General features: G+C 39.2%; 1 protein-coding gene across 8 annotated transcripts in view; it reads left to right on the top strand.

Annotated features, from left to right (window-relative positions):
- The window catches only part of ighd (immunoglobulin heavy constant delta), a 353,545-nt gene that overhangs the window by 47,886 nt on the left and 282,661 nt on the right, over nt 1–22,998 (top strand). The window contains exons 1-2 of one of the 8 annotated variants that reach the window (XM_079618587.1): nt 226–315; nt 404–713. The exons of 4 other annotated variants lie outside the window; for them this stretch is intronic. In XM_079618587.1, coding sequence (XP_079474713.1) covers nt 270–315; nt 404–713 — 356 coding nt within the window. In that variant the 5' untranslated portion in view covers nt 226–269. Of the gene's footprint in view, nt 1–225; nt 316–403; nt 714–14,921; nt 15,054–15,139; nt 15,444–18,324; nt 18,405–18,528; nt 18,830–22,244; nt 22,321–22,427; nt 22,727–22,998 lie in introns of those variants that run through there. 3 more of the 8 variants (XM_079618590.1, XM_079618588.1, XM_079618580.1) reach the window with 3 other exon arrangements.

Raw genomic sequence — 22,998 nt, 5'->3', positions numbered from 1 at the left:
AGATATCTCAACGCTATCTCATATTAAAGACATAAAAACAAGATCAGTTTCATGCAGGTCACGTGTGTATATATATATATATATATATATATATATATATATATATATATATCGCTTAAAACATTTTTTTTTCCTTAAACAAAAGTGACAAGCAATGAAAAACTGGGGGAGGAGTTTATGCAAAACTGTGATGCATATTTCCCATAAGTTGCCTTGTACCAGTGGAGCGTGTGACTGTATTTGGTTCCTGTAGAGGAGAATAACTAGCAATGACAACAATAATCAATTCACTCCTGTTATTCCTATTTGTACATGGTCTGTAACTCATTCATAAATAATAATTTATGAATGCTTATATATTTTTTAGCAAGTTTTACATTTTGCTCTCTTCTCTCTTCCACAGATATCCATTGTCAGACCTTCACTCAGTCTCAGGCTGAGGTAAAAAGACCTGGTGAATCTTTTCGGCTGGTCTGTACCGCCTCTGGATTTATATTCAGCAACTACTATGTTGCTGTGGTGAGACAGACTCCCAGTAAAGGTCTGGAGTGGATTGCATATATTGGTACATCCAGTTCTCCTATCTACTATTCCCAGTCAGTCCAGGGAAGGTTCACAGTGTCCAGAGATGACTCCAGCGGTCAACTGTACCTACAGATGAACAGCCTCAAGACTGAAGACACTGCTGTGTATTACTGTGCTAGAGACTCACTGTGAATGAGTTCAGGGTCAAAGCAATACAAAAACCATTTCCTTTCCTGTTGACTTCACTTAGATGTACTGTTGTATTTCCAAGAAGTGGCGCTCTTGTAACGCAGTCTTATCTGACTGTTTTGAGGATCAGTCACTAAACTTTTGTTTAAGCTTGATTAACCATTAACCTAATTTACGCTTGATGTTTGTATCTGTAAAGAAAATGTGTGCTTTTCTACTTACTGAACATAACATGACCTAAGAATATCAAAGCAAAGAATGCAAGTGCTGCTTCAGGGTGTAAAATATCGGTGCTCTTTGGTTGTATGGGATACAGAATCTAATGAATTAAATTAGGAACTCCAAGGCACTTGGCGAAACATGTGGGAAAAAAGTTAAAAAGCCTTTATTTAATGAATGGCTCAAAACATTAAGAATGGTGACAGATCCACCTACGCGCTGCGGCTACATGCCTTCGTCAGGGTGTGTAACCAACAGCATCTCAGGTTTGTTTTTAACAACAGTTAATTAATCAAATTGAAAACACCTGGTCACTCTGTGTAAAGAGACAATCAAGACAATTGGCCTAAATAGACCTATAGAAGAGAGAGGAAAAACAGAGAGAGAGAGAAAAAAAAACTTATCCTACACCAATATCCAAAATACCAATAAAGTATGCAGATCAAAATGCGCCAAACTATATTGTATACATAACTTTTTTTTCTTTTTTTTTTTATATATAAATCAAATTACGTAAATTGAAATAAAAAAATGAAACATTATATAAATCATATGATGCACAGCGCAAAAAAAAAAAACTATACCAATATCATAAATACCAATAAAGTATGCAAGTCAAAATGCACCAAACACCATTGTAAACATGGCATAGCTTCTTTTGGTAACACTTTAAAATACGGATCCTTCGTTAATGAATAACTACACAGGAACAAATGAGAAACACAATGTTACCAATCTAGTAACTACAGTTAACTAACAAGTAACTCTGATTAACGAATTAGTAATTAATAGCACACAGATTTAAGTGGTAGTTCACTATTAACTAATCAATAACTACTATTTTTTTAATATTTTCCCAGAGACCTACTGAATTTTTTACAGATTTAAGTGGTAGTTCACTAATAACTTATCAATAACTACTATTTTTCAATACTTCCCAGAGAAATAATGAAAAAAATTCACAATTCATGCAAAACTTAATAACTAATGCAGGAAAAATTACTAGCACTAGATTAACATTACTGCTAGATACTGTACACTAATTATACATATGTAATAGCGTAGCAGACTTATGATTTGGGAAAGCTGTCAATAATTCGCCTATGCACTGCTGTCTTTTAGAGAACTATTCATAAACTAAATAATTTTTAAGAATTGTTTTTATAAATGCACTTGTCTGGAACACTTACCCTGTGGCCGATTTTCCGGCATTCCTCTGGACTGGCTTTGAATAACTAGACTCATCATGGTGAGTACTGGAACATACTGAGTCATCAGCCATCCAAATACCAGTTATTTTATTATTTAACCTACTTCTCAAAAGTGTTTTTATGTATGTCTCTTTGCTCATATGTATATATAAATATGTGTGTGTATATATATCCTGTGAATGATTAGATGATTCTACCCTTTCGGGTTGGCTCTTCATTAGTAACTACAGCATGGAATCGTGATAACTAGTAATGACTCAAGTGTTAATGCATACTTCTATAGGAATTATTAATTATTTGGATCCGTATTCTAAAGTGAAGATCATGTTAACTAACTAGTAATGACTCAAGTGTTACTACATACCTCTATAGGAACTACTAATTATTTGGATCCGTATTCTAAAGTGAAGATCATGTTAACTAACTAGTAATGGATCAAGTGTAAACTAGTAAATTTTCTAAAAGTATAGTATTTAAAAAGTTCACAAACAATATCTCATACGCCTGAAATGACTTGTGTTTGGTATTGAGTCATTACTAGTTAGTTAACATGCTCTTCACTTTAGAATACAGATCCAAATAATTAATAATTCCTATAGAAGTATGTAGTAACACTTGAGTCATTACTAGTTAGTTAACATGATCTTCACTTTAGAATACGGATCCAAATAATTCATAATTCCTATAGAAGTATGCATTAACACTTGAGTGCCAGTATGCAAGTCAAAATGCACAACACACTATTGTAAACCTAACATACCTTTTTTTTAATAAATCTAAATACATATGTCTAAATTCAAAAATCATATAATGTGTAAATTAAAAAATAAAAATAAATAAATACATTTTTTTTTACAAAAATGGCACAAAGTCTAATTCTCCATTCAAGCCCGGAAATGTAGTTGCTTTCAGTGTATATATCCAAAAAGACTCTCTCTGTAAGAGCCTATTAACTCTATCTCCTCCTCTTATTGACTTTGGGATTTGTTCAATGCCGATTATCTTCAATGTACTTGGGCTACCATGATTCGCATCTCTATAATGTAAGGCCATGGGGTATGAAAGGTTACAAACTCTAATTGCATTTTTATGTTCTGATAATCTGATCTTTAATTTTCTTGTAGTCATCCCTATATAAAAGCAGCCACATGGACACTCCATATACCACAAATGAGGTATTACAATTATTTAAGCCCACCGGCAACTATTTGCCGCAGTGTATAGTTGTCATTTTCCTTTTGTAAGTATTTTTCTAGATGTTATCCATGTTTAATGTCTCAATGACATGCAAGCAAACAACCAAGTAAAGGATTTCAAGAAGAAAAAAAAGGTATTCACTTCCTTCCTGTCACATGAGGCTGTCAACTTCCTATCCCTACTTCCAGGAAGCATGGCAAAGGCAAACCCTCCCAAAGAAAGGTCATTTTCATGTTAATAATAAGATTTTTTTTGTTGACATATATATATCTACATAATCATGAAGGTCTCTAGAATCATCCAAACAAAACAAATCTTACAAGAGATCAATAGTTTTTTGTATACTTAGTCAAAAGTCCAAGCGGCAACTATAGTTGCCGGTGGGCAAATGCCTTGTAAGTACATATATCATGGGAAAATGGATTATACTGTGTTAATAGGTTAATAAATCAAGGTTATTGGTCTTGTTTAGTGCATAAACATAACTTAACCCTTTAAATGACATCTGTATGCACTGTTATTTTTGTTATTTGCCATTTTGTTATTTGTTTTTTTGTTTGTTATATAGATATATTTTTTTCTTCATTCTATTTATTTGTATTTATTTATTTATTTTCATTTAACTTTTTGATACACAATGCCCTGGTATGGCTGCACTTTGTTCTGAACTATGTTCCACCACTTTAACCCTTGTGCGTGTTTCGTCTGTGGTTTACAGTCGGGCTGTTTGGAGTCTTAGAGAAAAATCTTACACTAAACCGTGTCAAAAACTAAAACGAGGACGGCGCGCTGGTTCTCTCGCGGCGCGGGCTCCTCTTCTGACCCTGGCGTTTCCTTCCAGGCCCCGTCCACTGCTTGTTCCGGCCGAAACGAGCGTCCGGTTCGGGGCGGCCGCGGGGCGCCACGGCGGGCTGTCTAGGCTGTCCTTGAGCCTGGCGAGGAGCCGAAGAAGAGCGGGACCTCGCAGGTGACTGGAGTGAGCGACGGGGCATCACGTGGCTCATCGCTTTGGCGCGCTTCTGTGTCTCGGAAAAACGCTCCGTGACTGACTCCACGGCGTCACCAAAGAGGCCGGAGGGAGTGACTGGAGCGTTCAGGAGAGTCTTGCGGTCTGAGTCCTTCAGGTCAGCTAGGGTTAGCCATAGGTGCCTGTTGAGGACGACCATAAATCCCATGGAGCGGCCGATAGCCTGTGCAGAGCGCTTGGTGGCCATCAGTGCGAGGTCCGTTGCCGCGCGCAGATCCCTGATGACGTCAGGGTCCACTGCGCCGTCGTCCAAGGATTGGAGCAGCTTTGCCTGGAACACCTGCAGGATTGCCATGGCGTGAGGTCCAGCTCCGTGATGGCCTTACCGAGGTCCCTGACGAGCTCCTCCTGGAGGTCTGCAGGGCCCTCTTGGTCGGGGCGTTCTGATTGAGACGCCCATTCCTGTTCCGACGCCGAGAGCGACATGGACTCCTCTTCCCTGCCAGCTCCAAAGGAGACGAAGTTCGAAAACTCGCGTCCGCGAAGCTGACAGCGTCGAAAACCTCGTCCTCGGGCGGGGGAGGGCCCACCAGCGGCTCGCTGGCGGCAGTGGGCCTCATCCCTACTGTTGCTCGAGCCACTTCCCTTCTGGCTCTGAGGGCGCGCACTGGCAGCTCGGCGCAGTGGGCGCACGTTTCCAGGGGGGTCCAGGGGGCCCGCACATATCTGGCATGTAGTAGCCATCGGATGCTTCGAAGAAAAGTTGATAGTCCTCTAATGCAACTTCTACGATGACTGATTTCTAGCGTGAAGAAAGAGATTCTGACGCAATTGTCGCGCCCATGTATTTTATACTGCCCGCGAACCTGTCAGTATTTGCATGCTTCGCGTCAATTGGCCAGCTGTCCCTCTGTTAGCTTATAAGATTTCAGCAAAAATGGAGAAGGGAGGAGTTCCCATATACGTCTCAGTTGACGTAATGTTGAAGTTACCGCCTTGAAAGTGAATTGCATTTTCCAAAAGATGTGCAAAAATCTTACACTAAACCATGTCAAATTATCCATGTTATCCATGAATGAAAGTTAGAAATGTGGGTCAAAAAGACCCCGAACAGCGCACAAGGGTTAAGACAAATGGATTTATTGTTTGTTGTGTTTTAAGATTTAAGAATCTCACTAACACCTCTTCCATGATGCCAAATGTTCTCCTCCTATTCATATTTTACATTGAGGGGGTGCATACAACATATTTGCCCACCGGCAACTATAGTTGCCGCACATTCAAATACGATTTTCAAGAAAAAAAAAAAAAACCTGGGGAAAATAAATGCAGAATATGTTCATATAGGACACTATTAACACGACTATATGCATGAAACCATTCAGAAAAATCGCGTAGGTGGATCTGTCACCATTTTTAATGTTTTGAGCCTTTCATTAAATAAAGGCTTTTTAACTTTTTTCCACATATTTCGCCAAGTGCCTTGGAGTTCCTAATTTAATTCATATGACCTAAGAATATATTTACTGCTGGTACAGTGACCAAATTTGAGGCATTCAGTGTATTTCCAGGATACCCCTAGAAATATAATAAACCAGAAAGGCCTTAGATATCAGCATAAATACCAGAACACAAGAAAAGCTACATTTAGTAAAAAAAAAAAAAAAAAAAAGTGTTTTATCTATCTCCTAGCAAGGTACAATTTTAGTGAGACTAATAAAACCATGTATCAAATTAAATAATAATAATACTTATTATTATTGAAATAACATAGCTATATGGAGACAAGAGAGTCTATAAAAAAGTCACACTTACTGATGTGTTCAGGAAACACCTGTGTGTGGTTATTGCCTCTAAGAAAATAAGTGAATTTGCATTTATAGGGCCCGATCAAACACCCAGCGCAATGCAGCACCAGGTGCGACAAGTGTTTTTTGCTAGTTTCTGCCTGACGCAGTTATTTTCACATCCTCCGCCACGTCATTTAAATAGCAAATGCATTTGTACCCATTTGTGCGCCCATGGGCTGCTGATCTGAAAAAGAGGTGTGTTCAGGAGCATTGTTCGCGCGTTGCTATTTTGAGGCAACTGAAATAAACTGCGCCATTGACCAACTGAAACCTGGTCTAAAGTCAATGGCCCAGTATTTTTTGGGTTATTTAAAGAGCTCGTTAGTAATGTGCGTCTATAGGAGGGTCCACAACGCGTGTACACTCTGCTTATTACACAAACAGGATTATTACACACGCAACAGCACGCAAACTAGTCAAATATTAAAAATAAAGTGCTTTTAAAGGGAATGGGAAATTACACTGTTTTTTTGCACGTTATGCCCAAAACACACCCATTACTCATTAAGAGAATAGGGACAACCCTTTTAGACCATGGGCTGGGCGCGGCAACCATTTTTCCCATTGTTAAACTAGCAAAAGTGGATTCGGACACGACTTAAGTGCGCTTGCGACGTGCGCTTTAGACCATGCGCTTAGATCGTTAAAATAGGGCCCATAGTTTCATTAGACTTTAGACCAGGGGTACTCAAGTTCAGATGCCAAGGGGGCCACATGTAAACCACATAAAATGTGAAGGGCCACAAATTACAACTTGCATCGTAAAACTTTATTTATGACAATATTTTCAGTTTTTACTTATTTAGAAATGCAGTTTATTACCTATCTTGCTAGGTAAGTCTTGCTAGTCTTTGTCCTATTTAAAGTAGTACTGAACATGAAATAAAAAATTTAATCTGGAACAAAAAAGTGTATTAACAATTTTCTTGCAATATTAATGCAAAAAAAAAAATTAGAAACCTCAAAATGTATGAAGAAAATCATTGAGCATATACAGGCTATTACTCATTAAAGAGCAGTGAATGCTTTTCTCTTTTTATTTTGTTGTATATTAAGTGCACAGAGGCATTAGGTTTATTACGCACTATCACTTTAAAGGGACACTAAGTATCTTTTTAGGTATTTTATTATCTAAAATCAATATTTTTATTCATAAATATGTCCTCAATGGTGTACAAATACCTCGGCCAATTATCTGACTTATCCTTATAAATGAAGAATTTATTATCTTTATATACATGGGACGGGTAGGTCCACGGAGGTTCCATGCATAGACAGTATATAAGATGGACACAGCGACCCCATAGATTTCAACGGAGATAAGTGAAGCCCATTTGAAGCACTCACTTCCTGATCGCCAGACGAACTGCGCAGGCTCAAACTGAGCTTGAACACGTGAGCAACGTGTCTGACAGTTGTCAGTCTTCTAGTAGCTGTGCCGAGAGAAATCTGAATCATTCCCTTCCGAATCTCGCAGAGACGGAGAGCGTGAGTATTAGCTGTCCATGAGCTAGCAGCAGGATCAACTTTATCACTCTCTGTGGGCTACTCCCTTGACTTTATCGGACTTTATGCCTCCACGTCCCCCCGATTGCTTGCGAGCTTCTCCGGCTGTCTATACGGTAATTTCTCTACAGTGCGACAGAGAGTCGCGTGGGTTATGACGCAATCGTTAGCCTATTTTTACAAAAACAGCTTCTACGGGGCCATAACGTAAGATACAAGGTAATGGAGCCTTTTATACATTGTCGTGTTTCTTTTAGAAATAAGTAATGGACAAATGGAGTCTTTTGACGCCTCAGATGTAAAGTTATTCGCTGTCAAAGTGACGCAAAAATGAATGGGAGTCAATGGAATGCTAACACGGGGAGGCTTCAGTTTCCGGCAGAAACGTTACGTTATCTTACGTTATGACTTCGCAGAAGCCGTTTTTGTAAAAAATAGGCTAACGATTGCGTCATACCCACGCGACTCTTTGTCGCACTGTAGAGAAATTACCGTATAGACCGGCGGAGAAGCTCGCAAGCAATCGGGGGGACGTGGAGGCATGAAGTGAAGGGAGAAGCCCATAGCGAGTGATAAAGTTGCTCCCGCTGTCACACACGCTGCTAGCTCATTGACAACTAATAATCACGCTCTCCGTCTCTGCGAGATTCGGAAGGGAATGATTCAGATTTCCCTCGGCACGGCTACTAGAAGACCCACGTCACATCTACGTCGTCAAGCTCAGTTTGAGCCTGCACAGTACGCCTGGCGATCAGGAAGTGAGTGCTTCACTTTTCTCCGTTGAAATCTATGGGGTCGCTGTGTCCATCTTATATACTGTCTATGCTTGCTTCCATGTAGTTCCGCCATCTTGCAAAACTATAATAGCAGAGAGGGACAAAAAGTACTAAGCCAACGCGTTTACACAACGCGTTTTCGTTCAGAGCCAGCCGAAACCAGCAGAAGCGCAGGTGCAGAGCAGTGAGAGGGGCTTGAAACTGCACCGGCAAGTTTAAAAGTCTGGATTGCATTGTTATTATGGACCATACATATGCCAAGCCACAGGAGAAGAAAATATCGTCGCCAAAAAAGTCCAAAATAGAACGTAAAATGCGTGGGATTTCCCCCTTTCTGGTCAATGTATCCTGCCTCTGCTTAATTATTTTTATCCGCGGTGGGGATAAATTTATCCTCCCCTCAAAGTGATATAGTGCTATGGCGAGACGGATCACAAAACCTATCACGGATCCGTGGTTTGATTAGAGTCAATTTTATTTTAAAATGATTACTCACTCACTCTTGAGCGTCTGGCGCGAGTGATTTCAATGTAAAGACGCGTTTATGCGCGTCTAGAGGTCCTGCGGCGCGGTATTTAGCGCGGCGCGGTAGACGCGAGCCTCATTCTACTCCAGTTTGCGCGAATGAGGCGAATTGCTATCACAGATAATGTCTTTCTTTTCTATCATTTCACTATAGCTCAGCATCCCGATGTAAAGTTAACGTTATTGCATGATCACAGTTCATATGTGTGGGGAAAGATAACTATTAGAGTAAAAATATTGCGTTAGGCTACTTCATTAATAAGAAAAAAGATTTTACAATTCCTGCAAATGTTCTCATGATTTATTTTTATGAATAGCAATGTTTCAAAACAATACATACTGTAACATTCGTTTGTTTGTTGTCATGTTGCAGTTTGTTTGAAATAACACACCAGTTCACCTGAAGGAAAACTCGACGAAGTGCTATTAGAAGACATCCTGTCAAAGCTTTTTGGTACATATCGCCTACCGTAGATGCAATGCACATTTGAAAAAGCGAGGCGCTGCCGCGCTGGAGAGCAAAATTAGTTTGAATGCAAAATACAAATTCACCACTAGATGGGAGTAAATCCTACTTAGTGTCCCTTTAAGACCGAGGGCCCTATTTTAACGATCTGAAACGCAAGTGTCAAAGTGCAAAGCGCAAGAAACTTTGTGGGCGGATCCCGGCGCTGTTGCTATTTTCCCGGCGGGATAAATTACTCTTGCGCCCGACGCAAATCTAAAAGGGGTTGGTCTGAAGTAGCTTCATTATTCATAGGTGATTCAGATTTGGGCGTAACGTGAAATAAACCAATCAGAGCGTCCTCTCACATTCCCTTTAAGAGACGGCGCGCTTGTTCCATGGCGGATTGCTATTATAACGGCGGATTTGCCAGCGCACGACAGGAGCAGTTCACAGCCGAGGAAACCGACGTTCTCGTCAGGGCCGTAAAACACAGAGAAGTGACATTGGGGATGATGGGAGAAACCCACCCAAATTAGCTTCGGTTAAACAGGCGTATAATTTGGGTAGTAAATGTGAAGCCTAATCTAGATATATATTTTTTTTTTTTATATAGATAGAACTTTTTTACATCTTCACTCACGGACACAATGATTTCCCTCGTGTGTTAATATTTTTCCTTGTAATAATGTATGATTTGCAAAAATGAAAACTGCTGCATCTGTTTATATTAGAGAATCAAAGTGGATGCGCGTTAACATTATGGCCAAGCACGCGCCCTTAAAATACCATATCACTAACGCGCAACGCGCCACTGTCTTTAGACTGTTTTTTTCCTGGTCAATGGCGCAATTGCTTTCTAAAACTGGAAAATAGCACCATGGAAGTTTTGCGCCGGAACACGCCTCCTCTTTGCGCTGAACCGCCCCCGCGAGCGCAAGTTCATTTCCTAATTTACCGACGTGCGTCTGTGGAGGGAAAAGTCCGCTGTGCGCGGGTGCAAAATAGGAATGATACATGCGTCGGTGTTCAAAGTCAATTGCGCTGGGTGCAAGATAGGGCCCCGAGTGTGCATATCCAATTGCACTGATGCACATCCGATATTCTCACATCCGTATGTTCTGTTAAGACATAACTGACTGTGTTTACGTGAATACTCTCCAAAATGGACATTTAGACATAATGTTGTGTATTTGTCCATTCAGACGCTAAAGAGAGCTCAAGTCAGTCCTCGCGCACTGTATAGCTGTCTTATCATTCGTCATATAGTAACATAGCTTGTTTTATTTAATTTTTTATAAGTTATGAGCTATACATAATTAAATTCTGAGATTTAAATTACGCAAGTGAAGGTGCGCAGCTCTGAATGCACGAGCTCTGCGTGGCGCTAACAAAAGTTGCCTGACAGCTTTACCGCTTGTTTCGCTATTTGTTGCGCTTAGCAAGTTATACATTTCGGAGATATCAAGTAGCTATAAAGTCCCATTAAACATTCCACACACATCACAATGACGATGATGAATGTTATTTTTTATTAATCGAGCCACGGATTATCCAAAGCGTCCGCGGTATTAAACATAGGCTACATATAAGTCACACTGTCTAATATTCACACTTTTGAGCTAAAAAAAAAAGAAAAACAAAGTGCATTCATCTTTTGTATGACGCGGGCCATAAAATGAATGCCGATGGGCCGGATGCGGCCCGCCTGTTGAGTACCTCTGCTTTAGACTATAACTGTAATAAAGCATATGGTTTATATATAACTATATAAAAAAAACACATTTTGTTAAAGTAGCTATCTAGTAACATACTCACTCAAACAATAAATGGAAGACATACAATCAAGGAATGGTTATTTGAAGTCTTCTCAGCAAATTATATCAGAATCAAATGTGACCCTGATGACTGTAAAATAATTTCTGTAATAATGTCTTTCTGCAGTTGAAACATTGAGTGATTACATGAGTCATGATACAGATTGCGGTAAGTTGTACTGTATCTTTCAACTCCTGATATTCTAGCATGTTTTTCAAGATACTGTATAACTTGTATTGAAGTGGGAGAAAAGACTTGTGCTCTGAGCTGCTGCTTGAACTGAGGCGCTACAGCGATCTGTCACATCACGTCACATTTAAAGGTCCCATGACATGAAATGTTCACTTTTTGAGTTTTTTTAACATTAATATGAGTTCCCCTAGCCTGTATATGGTCCCCAATTTTCTAGAAATTTCAATCGGTGTAAATCGAGCTTTTGCTATCTTTCTCTGCCTTTGAAAAAGTGGAAACTCAATCGGGCTGATCTTGAATCTCCTCCTTATGATGTCATAAGGAGGAAATGTTACCTCACCTTTCTCTGCTTTGCCCGCCCAGAGAATATTTCTAGTCCATGAGAAAATGAGCTAGGGATTAGGAACACGTGTGCTTCAATGGGGTGTTTCGATGGGGTACCTTGCTGAGTTCGCTGATGGTCTCGAGAGTGGCGGTTCCTCTCAGACGCGTCATCGACTGACGATAGCGAGCTGCAGAGGTATGTGAAAAACTTTTCCTACTGTTTCTGCAGTGAGTACAATACAGAATAATGGAAACGCCGCAGGTTTACTGTCTGGTCTGTTAGTAAAATGTTTTTGTGCAAATAACATTTCAAAAAAAAAAAAAAAAAAAAAAAAAAAAACTTTTTTCTTTCAGATCGGGATGACTCTAATCTCGCGTTGCTGAGGCAGCGAGTAGATTTCGGGGTCTACAGTAAAAAGAGACTGTGAGATCTGTGAGACAATACTGATCGGGTAGGAGGCATTCACAGTCAGCTCCTGAGGGTGCTGGCAGTGTTCAATAGAGATGCGTACATCCGTGCGCTGTCGAATGTTTCAGCATCGCACCTGTTGACTTTCTTCTCGAGGGATGAAAGCCAAATATATTGTAGGTTCGAATCTCTCGCTTGCCGAGGCAGCATGTAGATTACGAGACCGTAATTATATTAATCAGTATTGTTTGGAAATTATGGTGCATTTAATTCTATAAAATTAAACTGATGGAATATTATCTGACTTTGAGAAGTTAGATATTTTCAGCCATCCAGACCCTGTTTCACAATTTTTACAGCCGCCTGGGCCTCACTGAGTGTGAGCTGCCAAAGGTTGGCTGTCAGGTGGGAGTATAGCTCCCACATGCTGTGGTTGTCAGGTCACAGGCCTGACCAGGCCTTCCTGAATGTGAGCTCCCACATACAGTGGTTATCAGGTTACAGGCCTCACTAGGCCTTCCTGAGTATGAGCCTCCACATGTCAGGTTACAGGCCTCATCCGGCCTTCCTGAATGTGGGCTCCCAAATATTGTGGTTATCAGGTTACCGGCCTCATCCGGCCTTCCTGGTTATGAGCTCCCACACACTGTGGTCGCCAGGTTACAGGCCTCACCAGGCCTTCCTGGTTATGAGCTTCCACATGTCAGGTTACAGGCCTCATCCGGCCTTCCTGAAAGTGAGTTCCCACATACTGTATTCACCAGGTTTCAGGCCCCACAGGCCTTCCTGAGTATGAGCTCCCACATTTAGTGGTCACCAGGCTTCAGGCCTCCTAGAATCGGCCTTCCTGGTTATGAGCTTTCACATGTCAGGTTGCAGGCCTCACCAAGCCTTCCTGAATGTGAACTCCCACTTACTGTGGTCGCTGGGGTATAGGCCTCACTGGTTGTGAGCTTCCACATGTCAGGTTGCAGGCCTCATCAGGCCTTCCTGAATGTGAGCTCCCACGCATTGTGACTATCAGGTTACAGGCCTCATCTGGCCTTCCTGATCATGGGTTAGACCCACATGCTGTGGTTGCCAGGTTACAGGCCTCACCGGCTTTCCTGGATACGAGCTCCCACATTCTATGGTCGTCAGGTCACAGGCCTCATTAGGCCTTCCTGAATATAGAGTGATGAAGTACATGCACCTCTACTTCATTAAACCCATGCTTATGGTAAGTCACACGACTGAACGTCTTGTGTTTTCTAAAATTCATTTTTTATGGTAAGGGTCATGCGCTGTACGCTTCGATCCCTTCCTTTGTGGCTCAGACCCTGGTCTTTCACTTTGGGTCCCACTCTAGATGCGTCCTGTTGTCAAAGTATGCTACAACGGACGCCTTTCTCTAGCCAACTTCCAAATTTTGGGGTTTATCAGGTAAGACTCTCCAGGCCTTCCTGAGCATGAGCTCCCACATGCATTGGTCGCCAGGTTAGAGGCCTCACCAGGCCTTCCTGGATTCAGAATGGCTAAGCACACGCACTTTCGTTTCGTGTACTTTCTAAAAATCCATATTTATGGTAAGGGTTATGCGCTGTCCGCTTCATTCCCTTTTTTACGTGGCTCAGACTCTGGTTCTTCACCCTCGGTCCCACTCTTGATGCGTCTTCTGTCACAATGTATTATGACAGGCGCATCCCTTTCAAGCTATCTCCCACATTCTGTGGTTACAGGCCTCATTATGCCTTTCTGAAGGTAGCCCCACATTGTGTGATCGTCAGGTTACAGGCCTCTCCGGCCTTCCTGAATATGAGCTCCCACTTACTGTGGTAGCCAGGTTCAGGCCTCACAGGCCTTCCTGAGTATGAGCTCCCACATGCTGTGGTCGCCAGGTTAGAGGCCTCACCAGGCCTTCCTGGATTCAGAATGGCTAAACACACGCACTTTCGTTTCGTGTACTTACTAAATTCCATATTTATGGTAAGGGTTACGCGCTGTCTTCTTCGTTCCCTTTTTTACATGACTCAGACTCCGGTTATTCGACTTGGGTCCCAGTCTAGATGCGTCTTCTGTCACAATGTATTATGACAGGCACATCCCTTTCAAGCTATCTCCCACATTCTGTGGTTACAGGCCTCATTAGGCCTTTCTGAAGGTAGCTCCATGAGTATGCGCTCCCACAGGCTGTGGTCGCCAGGTTACAGGCCTCACCGGCCTTCCTGATATGAGCTCTCACATTCTGGAGCTCCCCACATGAGGGGATCATCAGGTCTTAGGCCTCAGTAGACCTTCCTGGTTTGAACCCTCTTACTTCCCCAGTGTTCGGAGCGAGCACAAGTGTGACAATTTGTTTTACGACCACTTAGCATGCTCGGATCATGACCTCAATAATGCCATAAAAGTAATTCCATCTCCTGCAGGATTTCAGAATCTATTGCATTCCCTGGATACGTCAACCCACTGGAAAAGCTCTGGAATGGCTGGGATATCTTTGCATGGATGGTATCACTACTACAATAATTTAACATTTAGGCAACATCTTGTCATACATTTCATAAATACAAATGATTTTGCTTACTTAATTCAGGCCTCTTATATTTTTCATCATTCCACAGTTATCTTTTTGTATCTTATTATATATATATATACATACATATATATATACATATATATATATATATATATATATTTGATATATATATATATTTTTTTTTTTACAAATTTCTGTTTTTCATACATAGGCACAAACGAGCAATGATAGACTGGAGGAGGAGTTCATGCAAAACTGTGATGTATATTTGCCATGACTTGCACTACCAGTGGAGTGTGTCTGTGTTCACTGACTGTACGTAGAGGAGAATAATCAGCAATGACAACAATAATCAATTCACTCCTGTTATTCCTATTTGTACATGGTCTGTAACTCATTCCTAAATAATAATTCATGAATGCTTAAATATTTTAGCAAGTTTTACATTTTGCTCTCCTCTCTCTTCCACAGATATCCATTGTCAGACCTTCACTCAGTCTCAGGCTGAGGTAAAAAGACCTGGTGAATCTTTTCGGCTGGTCTGTACCGCCTCTGGATTTATATTCAGCAACTACTATGTTGCTGTGGTGAGACAGACTCCCAGTAAAGGTCTGGAGTGGATTGCATATATTGGCACATCCAGTTCTCCTATCTCCTATTCCCAGTCAGTCCAGGGAAGGTTCACAGTGTCCAGAGATGACTCCAGCGGTCAACTGTACCTACAGATGAACAGCCTCAAGACTGAAGACACTGCTGTGTATTACTGTGCTAGAGAGTAGTGATGGGCGATACCACTTATTTTGTTTTCGATACGATTCCGATACTTTCAAGGCCAGTATCGCCGATACCGATACCGATACGATACCTCTAAACTGAATTTTTAAATATAAAAATTTCTTAAATTATTGAATTACTAAGAGTAAAATGAGTAATGATGCATACTTAACATTATATTTGAAAGGCATTTTAACATTCAATATGCCTTAATTGGAACTTATTAGAATATATATATATTTTTTTACACATGGTTAAAATATTTACTTGTAGTGGTAACCATGGAAATCTATTAATTTAATCTATTCTATTCATTTTCACAAGGAACTGCCAGTGACAGGCTGTTGCACCTATAAAATGCAACTTTTTTTATTCTGACAGTGTATGTTATATATTAAAATTAGTTACAAAATAGAACATTAGTATGAACTTTTAACATTAAATTTAAAACATGTTTTTCTGTCTTCTGTTAAGCATTGTTCTGTACGTTTCTCAAAAGCATCAATGGTTTCTTATGATACTTTTGGGAAACGCAGCCCTGTTTGAATGCCGGCAGTGTATGAACGCGCTCAGTGATTGATTGGTTCTGACTTGCAGCATTTGCGTGTGTTCAGATGAGCAGGAAAATAGTTCTACTACACAATTATTCACTAACATAGGTTATTCATCCAATTCAATGCATATTGTACGCATTAAATTTCTTGTCAAATAAACAAAACAACGGATAAAAAAAAAACACTGTAGTATCGATATTTTTATATAAGTATCGATACTTTCGATACTCGACGTCAGTATCGATATATCGATACTTCGTATCGATTCGCCCATCACTACTAGAGAGTCACTGTGAATGAGTTCAGGGTCAAAGCAATACAAAAACCACTTCCTTTCCTGTTGACTTCACTTAAGATCTAGATGTACTGTTGTATTTCCAAGCAGTGGCGCTCTTGTCACGCAGTCTTAGCTGACTGTTTAGAGCATCACTAAATTAACTTTTGTTTTTTCTTTGCTTTCTTTTTATGTATGGATTATTTTGTCTGTAAAATCTACACCTATTGCATTGATCAAAGATGCTAATTAAACTTTTATTTTTGTTTTGTTTTTACAAACACAAGAACATATTTTAATGGTGAAGCTACTTTAAGACTGATGATTTAGACCTGGCTTCACATACAGGGCTTAGATTAAGCCAGGATAAGGCCTTAGATCAATTAGGACATTTAAGTAGCTTTTATAAACATGCCGTAGAAAAATACATTACTGGTGTGCATCTTGAGGCAAAAATAATGGAACTGACATATTTTAAGATATGTTAGTGGAAGTTGCTTTCAGATAAAACAGCTCAAACCTGCATTTTAGTCTGGGACTATAGCTTAAGCATTGTCTGTGAAACCAGGGGCTAGCTTTTATAAACATGCCTTATAAAAACCATTACTGATCCATTACTCATAACCATTACTTATCTTGAGATAAAATAATGGCAGTGACATATTTTAAAATACAGTGCAAGTTGCTTTCTGTTAAATCTGTTAAAATGCATCACACATGCATTTTAGTCTGGGACTATAGGCTTAAGCATTGTCTGTGAAACCGGGGGGCAATGTTTTAAGTAATGTATAAGAATATACCTCATCCATTATTCAAACACTGCTTTATGTAACTTGTCTGTCAGGAGTGTGATGAAAGTATTGGTAAAATAATTATCCTGTAGGCATTCTGAAGTTACATCTGAAGAATATTTTTTTAACAGTAGATTTATTTTACCAATGCTTTTATTACACTTGAGAGACAAGTTTATATCTTAACAAAACTTTAAAACAAACAAACAAACAGTCATAGAAGTAAAAAAAAATATTAAAGTGCTATAATGCATCTTTCCAGTTTTCTTCATGTTTATGTGGTCACAGATGTTGTCATCTTTTGTGGAAAGCAATTATTAATAAATGAACAACCACAAAATCTTGGACAACCGAAGAGCTGTATGCAAATGCAATACTTGCTCTCTATTTAAAAGAGGAGTTACTATTTTGTGCATCTGTAGGAGTAATAAAGCTGCGTTCACTTCAAATCATGATCCTCCCCTCAGCTCTTATACTGCTGGCAGCAGCTGCATCCTGTGAGCTTCACTGATGCTTTATTTATACTAGTGAATTAAATAAGCTTTATAACTGTTAATAGAAGTTTTGAGGCATAATTAATAACACATTCTTCCGTTGTTGTTTTCAGGTGGTGTTTACTGTGTCGAGCTCACTCAACCTCCATCTTTGGTTGTGAAACCTCAAGAGTCATTCTCCATCTCCTGCAGGATTTCAGAATCAAGCTATTGCATTCACTGGATACGTCAACCCACTGGAAAAGCTCTGGAATGGCTGGGATATCTTTGCAGTGGTGGTAGCAGCAATATTAAAGACTCCATAAAAAACAAGATCAGTTTCACGCAGGACACGTCCAAAAACACAGTGTTTCTACAGGGAAAGAATTTTCAGGCTGAAGACACAGCTGTGTATTACTGTGCAAGAGACACTGTGACTGAACAAGACACAAGTTCTGTACAAAAACCTGAACACATTAGTCAGATGTACCATCCATCCATCCATCCATCCATCCATCCATCCATCCATCCATCCATCCATCCATCCATCCATCCATCCATCCATCCATCCATCCATCCATCCATCCACACTTTTCACCTGTCCAAAAAATGCTTTAAAAATAGCCATAATCACTAAAGACCATTATGGTCTTCATTATTTATATATCTGTTCATACAAATTCCTGTTTTTCATACACATATAGGTAAACAAGCATTGACAGACTGGAGGAGGAGTTCATGCAAAACTGTGATGTATATTTCTGCGTGTCTGTGTTCACTGACTGTATGTGCTTCCTGTAGAGGAGAATCAAACAGCAATGACAACAATAATCAGTTCAATTATTGTCCTGATATTACTACTTTTACATGGTTTGTTATTTCTAAATAAGAACAATCATGTATAAATTAATTTAGCAAGCACACGACAACAGGTCATTTTTTAAATAGTTTACATCTTTCTGACTTTTTTGTCTTTTTTCTCTCTCTTCCACAGATATCCATTGTCAGACCTTCACTCAGTCTCAGGCTGAGGTAAAAAGACCTGGTGAATCTTTTCGGCTGGTCTGTACCGCCTCTGAATTTACATTCAGCAGCTACTGGGCTGCTGTGGTGAGACAGGGTCACGGTAAAGGTCTGGAATGGGTTGCAACTATTGGCACATCCAATCAGATCTACTATTCCCAGTCAGTCCAGGGAAGGTTCACAGTGTCCAGAGATGACTCCAGCAGTCAACTGTACCTACAGATGAACAGCCTCAAGACTGAAGACACTGCTGTGTATTACTGTGCTATAGAGTCACTGTGAATGAGTTCAGGGTCAAAGCAATACAAAAACCACTTCCTTTCCTGTTGACTTCACTTAAGATCTAGATGTACTGTTGTATTTCCAAGAGGTGGCGCTCTTGTCAAGCAGTCTTATCTGACTGTTTTGAGGATCAATCAATTAACTTTTGTCTTCTTGACCAAGAAACAGACAGTACAATTTTGAAAGTCTGAAGAAACATAAATAATTCTTCATACCGCAGCAGCCTTAGAGTAGCTTTATCATTAAATCTGTTCTCGACTTTGTGTGTCACATGTTTGCTCTGTTTCTTTGTAGTTTCTGTATTCCCGTTTTCCTAAGGGGACGTTTACACGACACCGTTTTCAGGGCCTGAAACGTAAACATTTGAAAACGCGCTTGAAAGTGCAAGTTTTTGAAAACGATACAGTTATCATCTCAGTGTAAACTAAAACACAAATATGTGAAAACTGTGGTGCCGTGCGCATGCGCATGGCGCATAATATGCGCCTATAGGCGCACGTGGTGTTTCTTTTCAAAGTGACCTCGCCAACTACTGGCCTGGCATAGCCCTACAGCGTATTTAGTCGTTTTCTTTAGGTCATTGTCTGTTTGTAAACGTTTTTGATTTACATGGTTGTGCTTGTTGATCATGTGTTTTCCTACATGATGATTCTGTTGGATTTTTAAAATGACTGCTCAGATTCTCCTGCGTTGTGCGCCCATTACAGCCACCGATCTGTTACAGTGTGTTTGTAAAAAGTATATGTAATAATAATAATAAATAATAATACTTGTAAAATATCAGTTAATTAACAGCTTTGATCAATGCAATAGGTACCACAGGATATGCCAATTTATTTAATAAGGAAACATTTTAAAAGTACACAAAAATTTTATTTCTGTAGTGCTGCATTGAGATCTGTATGAAATTCAGATGGAATTTCTAGATTTATCATCCTTGTTATCATTTCTAATAAAACCGGTGTCAAAAATAAAGAAACAGAAGATATTTTATCATTTTAATGACTCATTTATAACAAGCAAAATAGACTGCAATGTTGTCATTTTTATTTAGGGACATTTTCATTTTAGGGTTGTCAATTTAATTGAATTTGTTTACTAAAAAGCATTGATGCAAATCTCCTTCCTTATGTAAACAGGAGCATACAGACACAATAAAGAGCTTTTCAAGTCTTGCGGTGGAGAGTCACAGGTCCCATCTGAGAGACTATACAGACAGATAGAATCATGTACTTTATATTATTGGTGATGATTGTATTTACTGCGCTCAGTGAGTATCAGAATCAACACTATACTATTTTATTAATGTTTTGCAGATGCTAGTCCTTTAAAATACAATCAGTCCAGGTTCATTTTGACAGTGACAATGTGCATAACTCAATTCAGTCAATGACAATATTTTCTAAATGGATGTTCCCAGGTGGCAATTGCATTGAGTTGAACCAGCCTGCTCTAATGGTGGTAAAACCTGGGGAATCATTTTCCATCGGCTGCAAGATTACAGGATATTCAGCGTCAGGAGGAGGCTGTACCAACTGGATACGACAGTTATCTGGAAAAGCGATGGAATGGATAGGCTGGTTCTGTAGTTCTGGTGATACAGGCACCAAAAACACAATGGAGAGTAAGATCAGCTTCACAGCTGAAACTTCCAGCAACACAGTTTTCTTACGAGGTCAACAATTTCAGACTGAGGACACAGCTGTATATTATTGTGCACGAAATACACAGTGCCACAAACTGTCTGGGGACCTGTGCAATAATTCAAATATTCTCTCCATACCAGACTGTTTGGAAATACACAAACTGACTATAATACAAGTTTCTTGAATATTTTATTCATCATTTATTTGCCTTTTATAAAAATGTCTTTCTTCAGGTGCTATGTGACTGCTGCATCATTTATTTGCTTCTTCAGCTTCAATCTTGGTATATTAATTGTTTTTGCATTAGACATTTTACACTATTAAATCAATCAAATAATAGTTTAGTATTTAGTCACTGGGGCTGACAGAACTACATTGTGTAGATTCTCTGTGTTCTACAAACCCAAACTTAATAAATTACTATAAATTCATAAATCACACTCTACACATACATTTTTTGATCAGTGGAAATCATCTGGCATCATACACTCTCCTTAATGGATTTTGCAGGCGCTAACCTATTAGAGGTTCCCATCATGGGATCATTTTGGATCTAATTTTAATGCATTCATTTTGTTTTAATAATTACATTTTATGAATTAAACAGCTCATGAGTGTATCAATTTATTTAAATAATCTCCTTATATAACCTTTTTGGTTTAAAAAGTTATTTAAAATTGAGTCAAACACTATTATAGGGTTCTATAGAAACCCACAGTGTGAAATTCTTGAGGAACTTACAGAGGATTTTACAGTTCTCCCTAAAATGTTTGATGAATATTTCTACCTCACTTATTTTACCAATACTTTGATTAGACACTGGAATCAGATGAACCCAACAGACAAGAAAAAAATATATGTTTATTAAACAACCTATGTTTACAAAATGCATTAATGTGCTTATAATGTCTCTTTCCAGATTCCTTCATCTGTTTATTTGGTCACACATGTTGTTCTTTTATGTAGAAAGCAAATATACCAAATAAATGACTAATCACAACATCTTGGACAACCAAAGAGCTGTATGCAATTTTTCTACTTGACCAAACCAACAATAGGGCAACAATAAGTGTTAAATAAGTGTTACATTTAGTAAGGTGTTATTTATTTATTATTAAATAGATATATAGTTAGTGTTAGTATGGGTTTAGTGTTGACAAAAAAAGATGTGTCTTCAGCCGTTTCTTGAAAATGAATAAAAACTCAGCAGCTCGGGTTGAGTTAGTCATTCCACCAGCATCAGTCAAGGTGAAGGCCTGTGAAAGTGATGTTGTGCCTCTTTGGGATGGTACCACAAGGCACTGTTCACTTGCAGAATGCAAGCTTCTGGAGGGCACATAACTCTAGTGAGTAACTGTCATCAGTAACTGTTACCAGAAATTTTGAGGCATAATTAATATTCTTTCATTGTTGCTTTCCGGTGGTTTACTGTGTTGAGCTCACTCAACCCCTGGAATGGCTGGGATATCTTTGCATGGATGGCACTGGTACTACAGACTAAGTAAAAATCTGATGTTTTTTTCTTCTTAATCTGCCATTGTAATATGGCTGTATTTGCTGACAGCACAGATCCAAATACCAAAGTAGGTTTATCTTTATTTTCAGAATACATTCATATGACATCTAGCAATTGTTCCAGATATCAAACAAGTACAGATTAAATGGTAAAAGCATTGATGTTTTACATCTAAGACAACTGGATGGCTTTATGCAAATTCTCCATCTGCTTTATGTACTAAAGTGAAGTGTGCCTCGGGGTTAGAAGGAAAACATCCTGTCATCTTAAATCATGATCTTCTCATCAGCTCTTCTACTGTTGGCAGCAGCTGCATCATGTGAGTTTCACTTATGCTTTATATAAACGCTAAAGCAATAAAAAAAGCTGAACTGTAAACATGCATATTTTGAGACACTTAATAACGCATTTCATTGTTGTTTTCAGGTGGTGTTTACTGTGTCGAGCTCACTCAACCTCCATCTTTGGTTGTGAAACCTCAAGAGTCATTCTCCATCTCCTGCAGGATTTCAGAATCAAGCTATTGTATTAACTGGATACGTCAACCGACTGGAAAAGCTCTGGAATGGCTGGGATATCTTTGTAATGGTGGTGGCACTGAAACTAAAGAGTCATTAAAAAACAAGATCAGTTTCACGCAGGACACGTCCAAAAACACAGTGTTTCTGCAGGGAAATAATTTTCAGGCTGAAGACACAGCTGTGTATTACTGTGCAAGAGACACTGTGACTGAACAAGACACAAGTTCTGTACAAAAACAAAATACACAGAAGCTTAACTGGTTTATTCAAGTCAAAATATTATTTAACATGACTGAATACATGACTATACAAACAGACGTATTGGTAACAATTTATAATAACTGCGTGTTATGAATCATTAGTTAAGCATTAGTAAATAGTTAATTTATCATTAATAAAGCATTAATAGACATTAATATTTTATAAATAAAGCTTAATGCGTTATTCTTGGTTTATAAGCATACTGTGTTTAATAA

The sequence above is a fragment of the Phoxinus phoxinus genome, assembly GCF_949152265.1.
Source record: "Phoxinus phoxinus genome assembly, chromosome: 1".
In the NCBI taxonomy this organism is placed as follows: domain Eukaryota; kingdom Metazoa; phylum Chordata; class Actinopteri; order Cypriniformes; family Leuciscidae; genus Phoxinus; species Phoxinus phoxinus.
The sequence above is the reverse complement of the archived record's forward strand: the minus strand, read 5'-3'. Positions and strand labels throughout refer to the sequence as shown.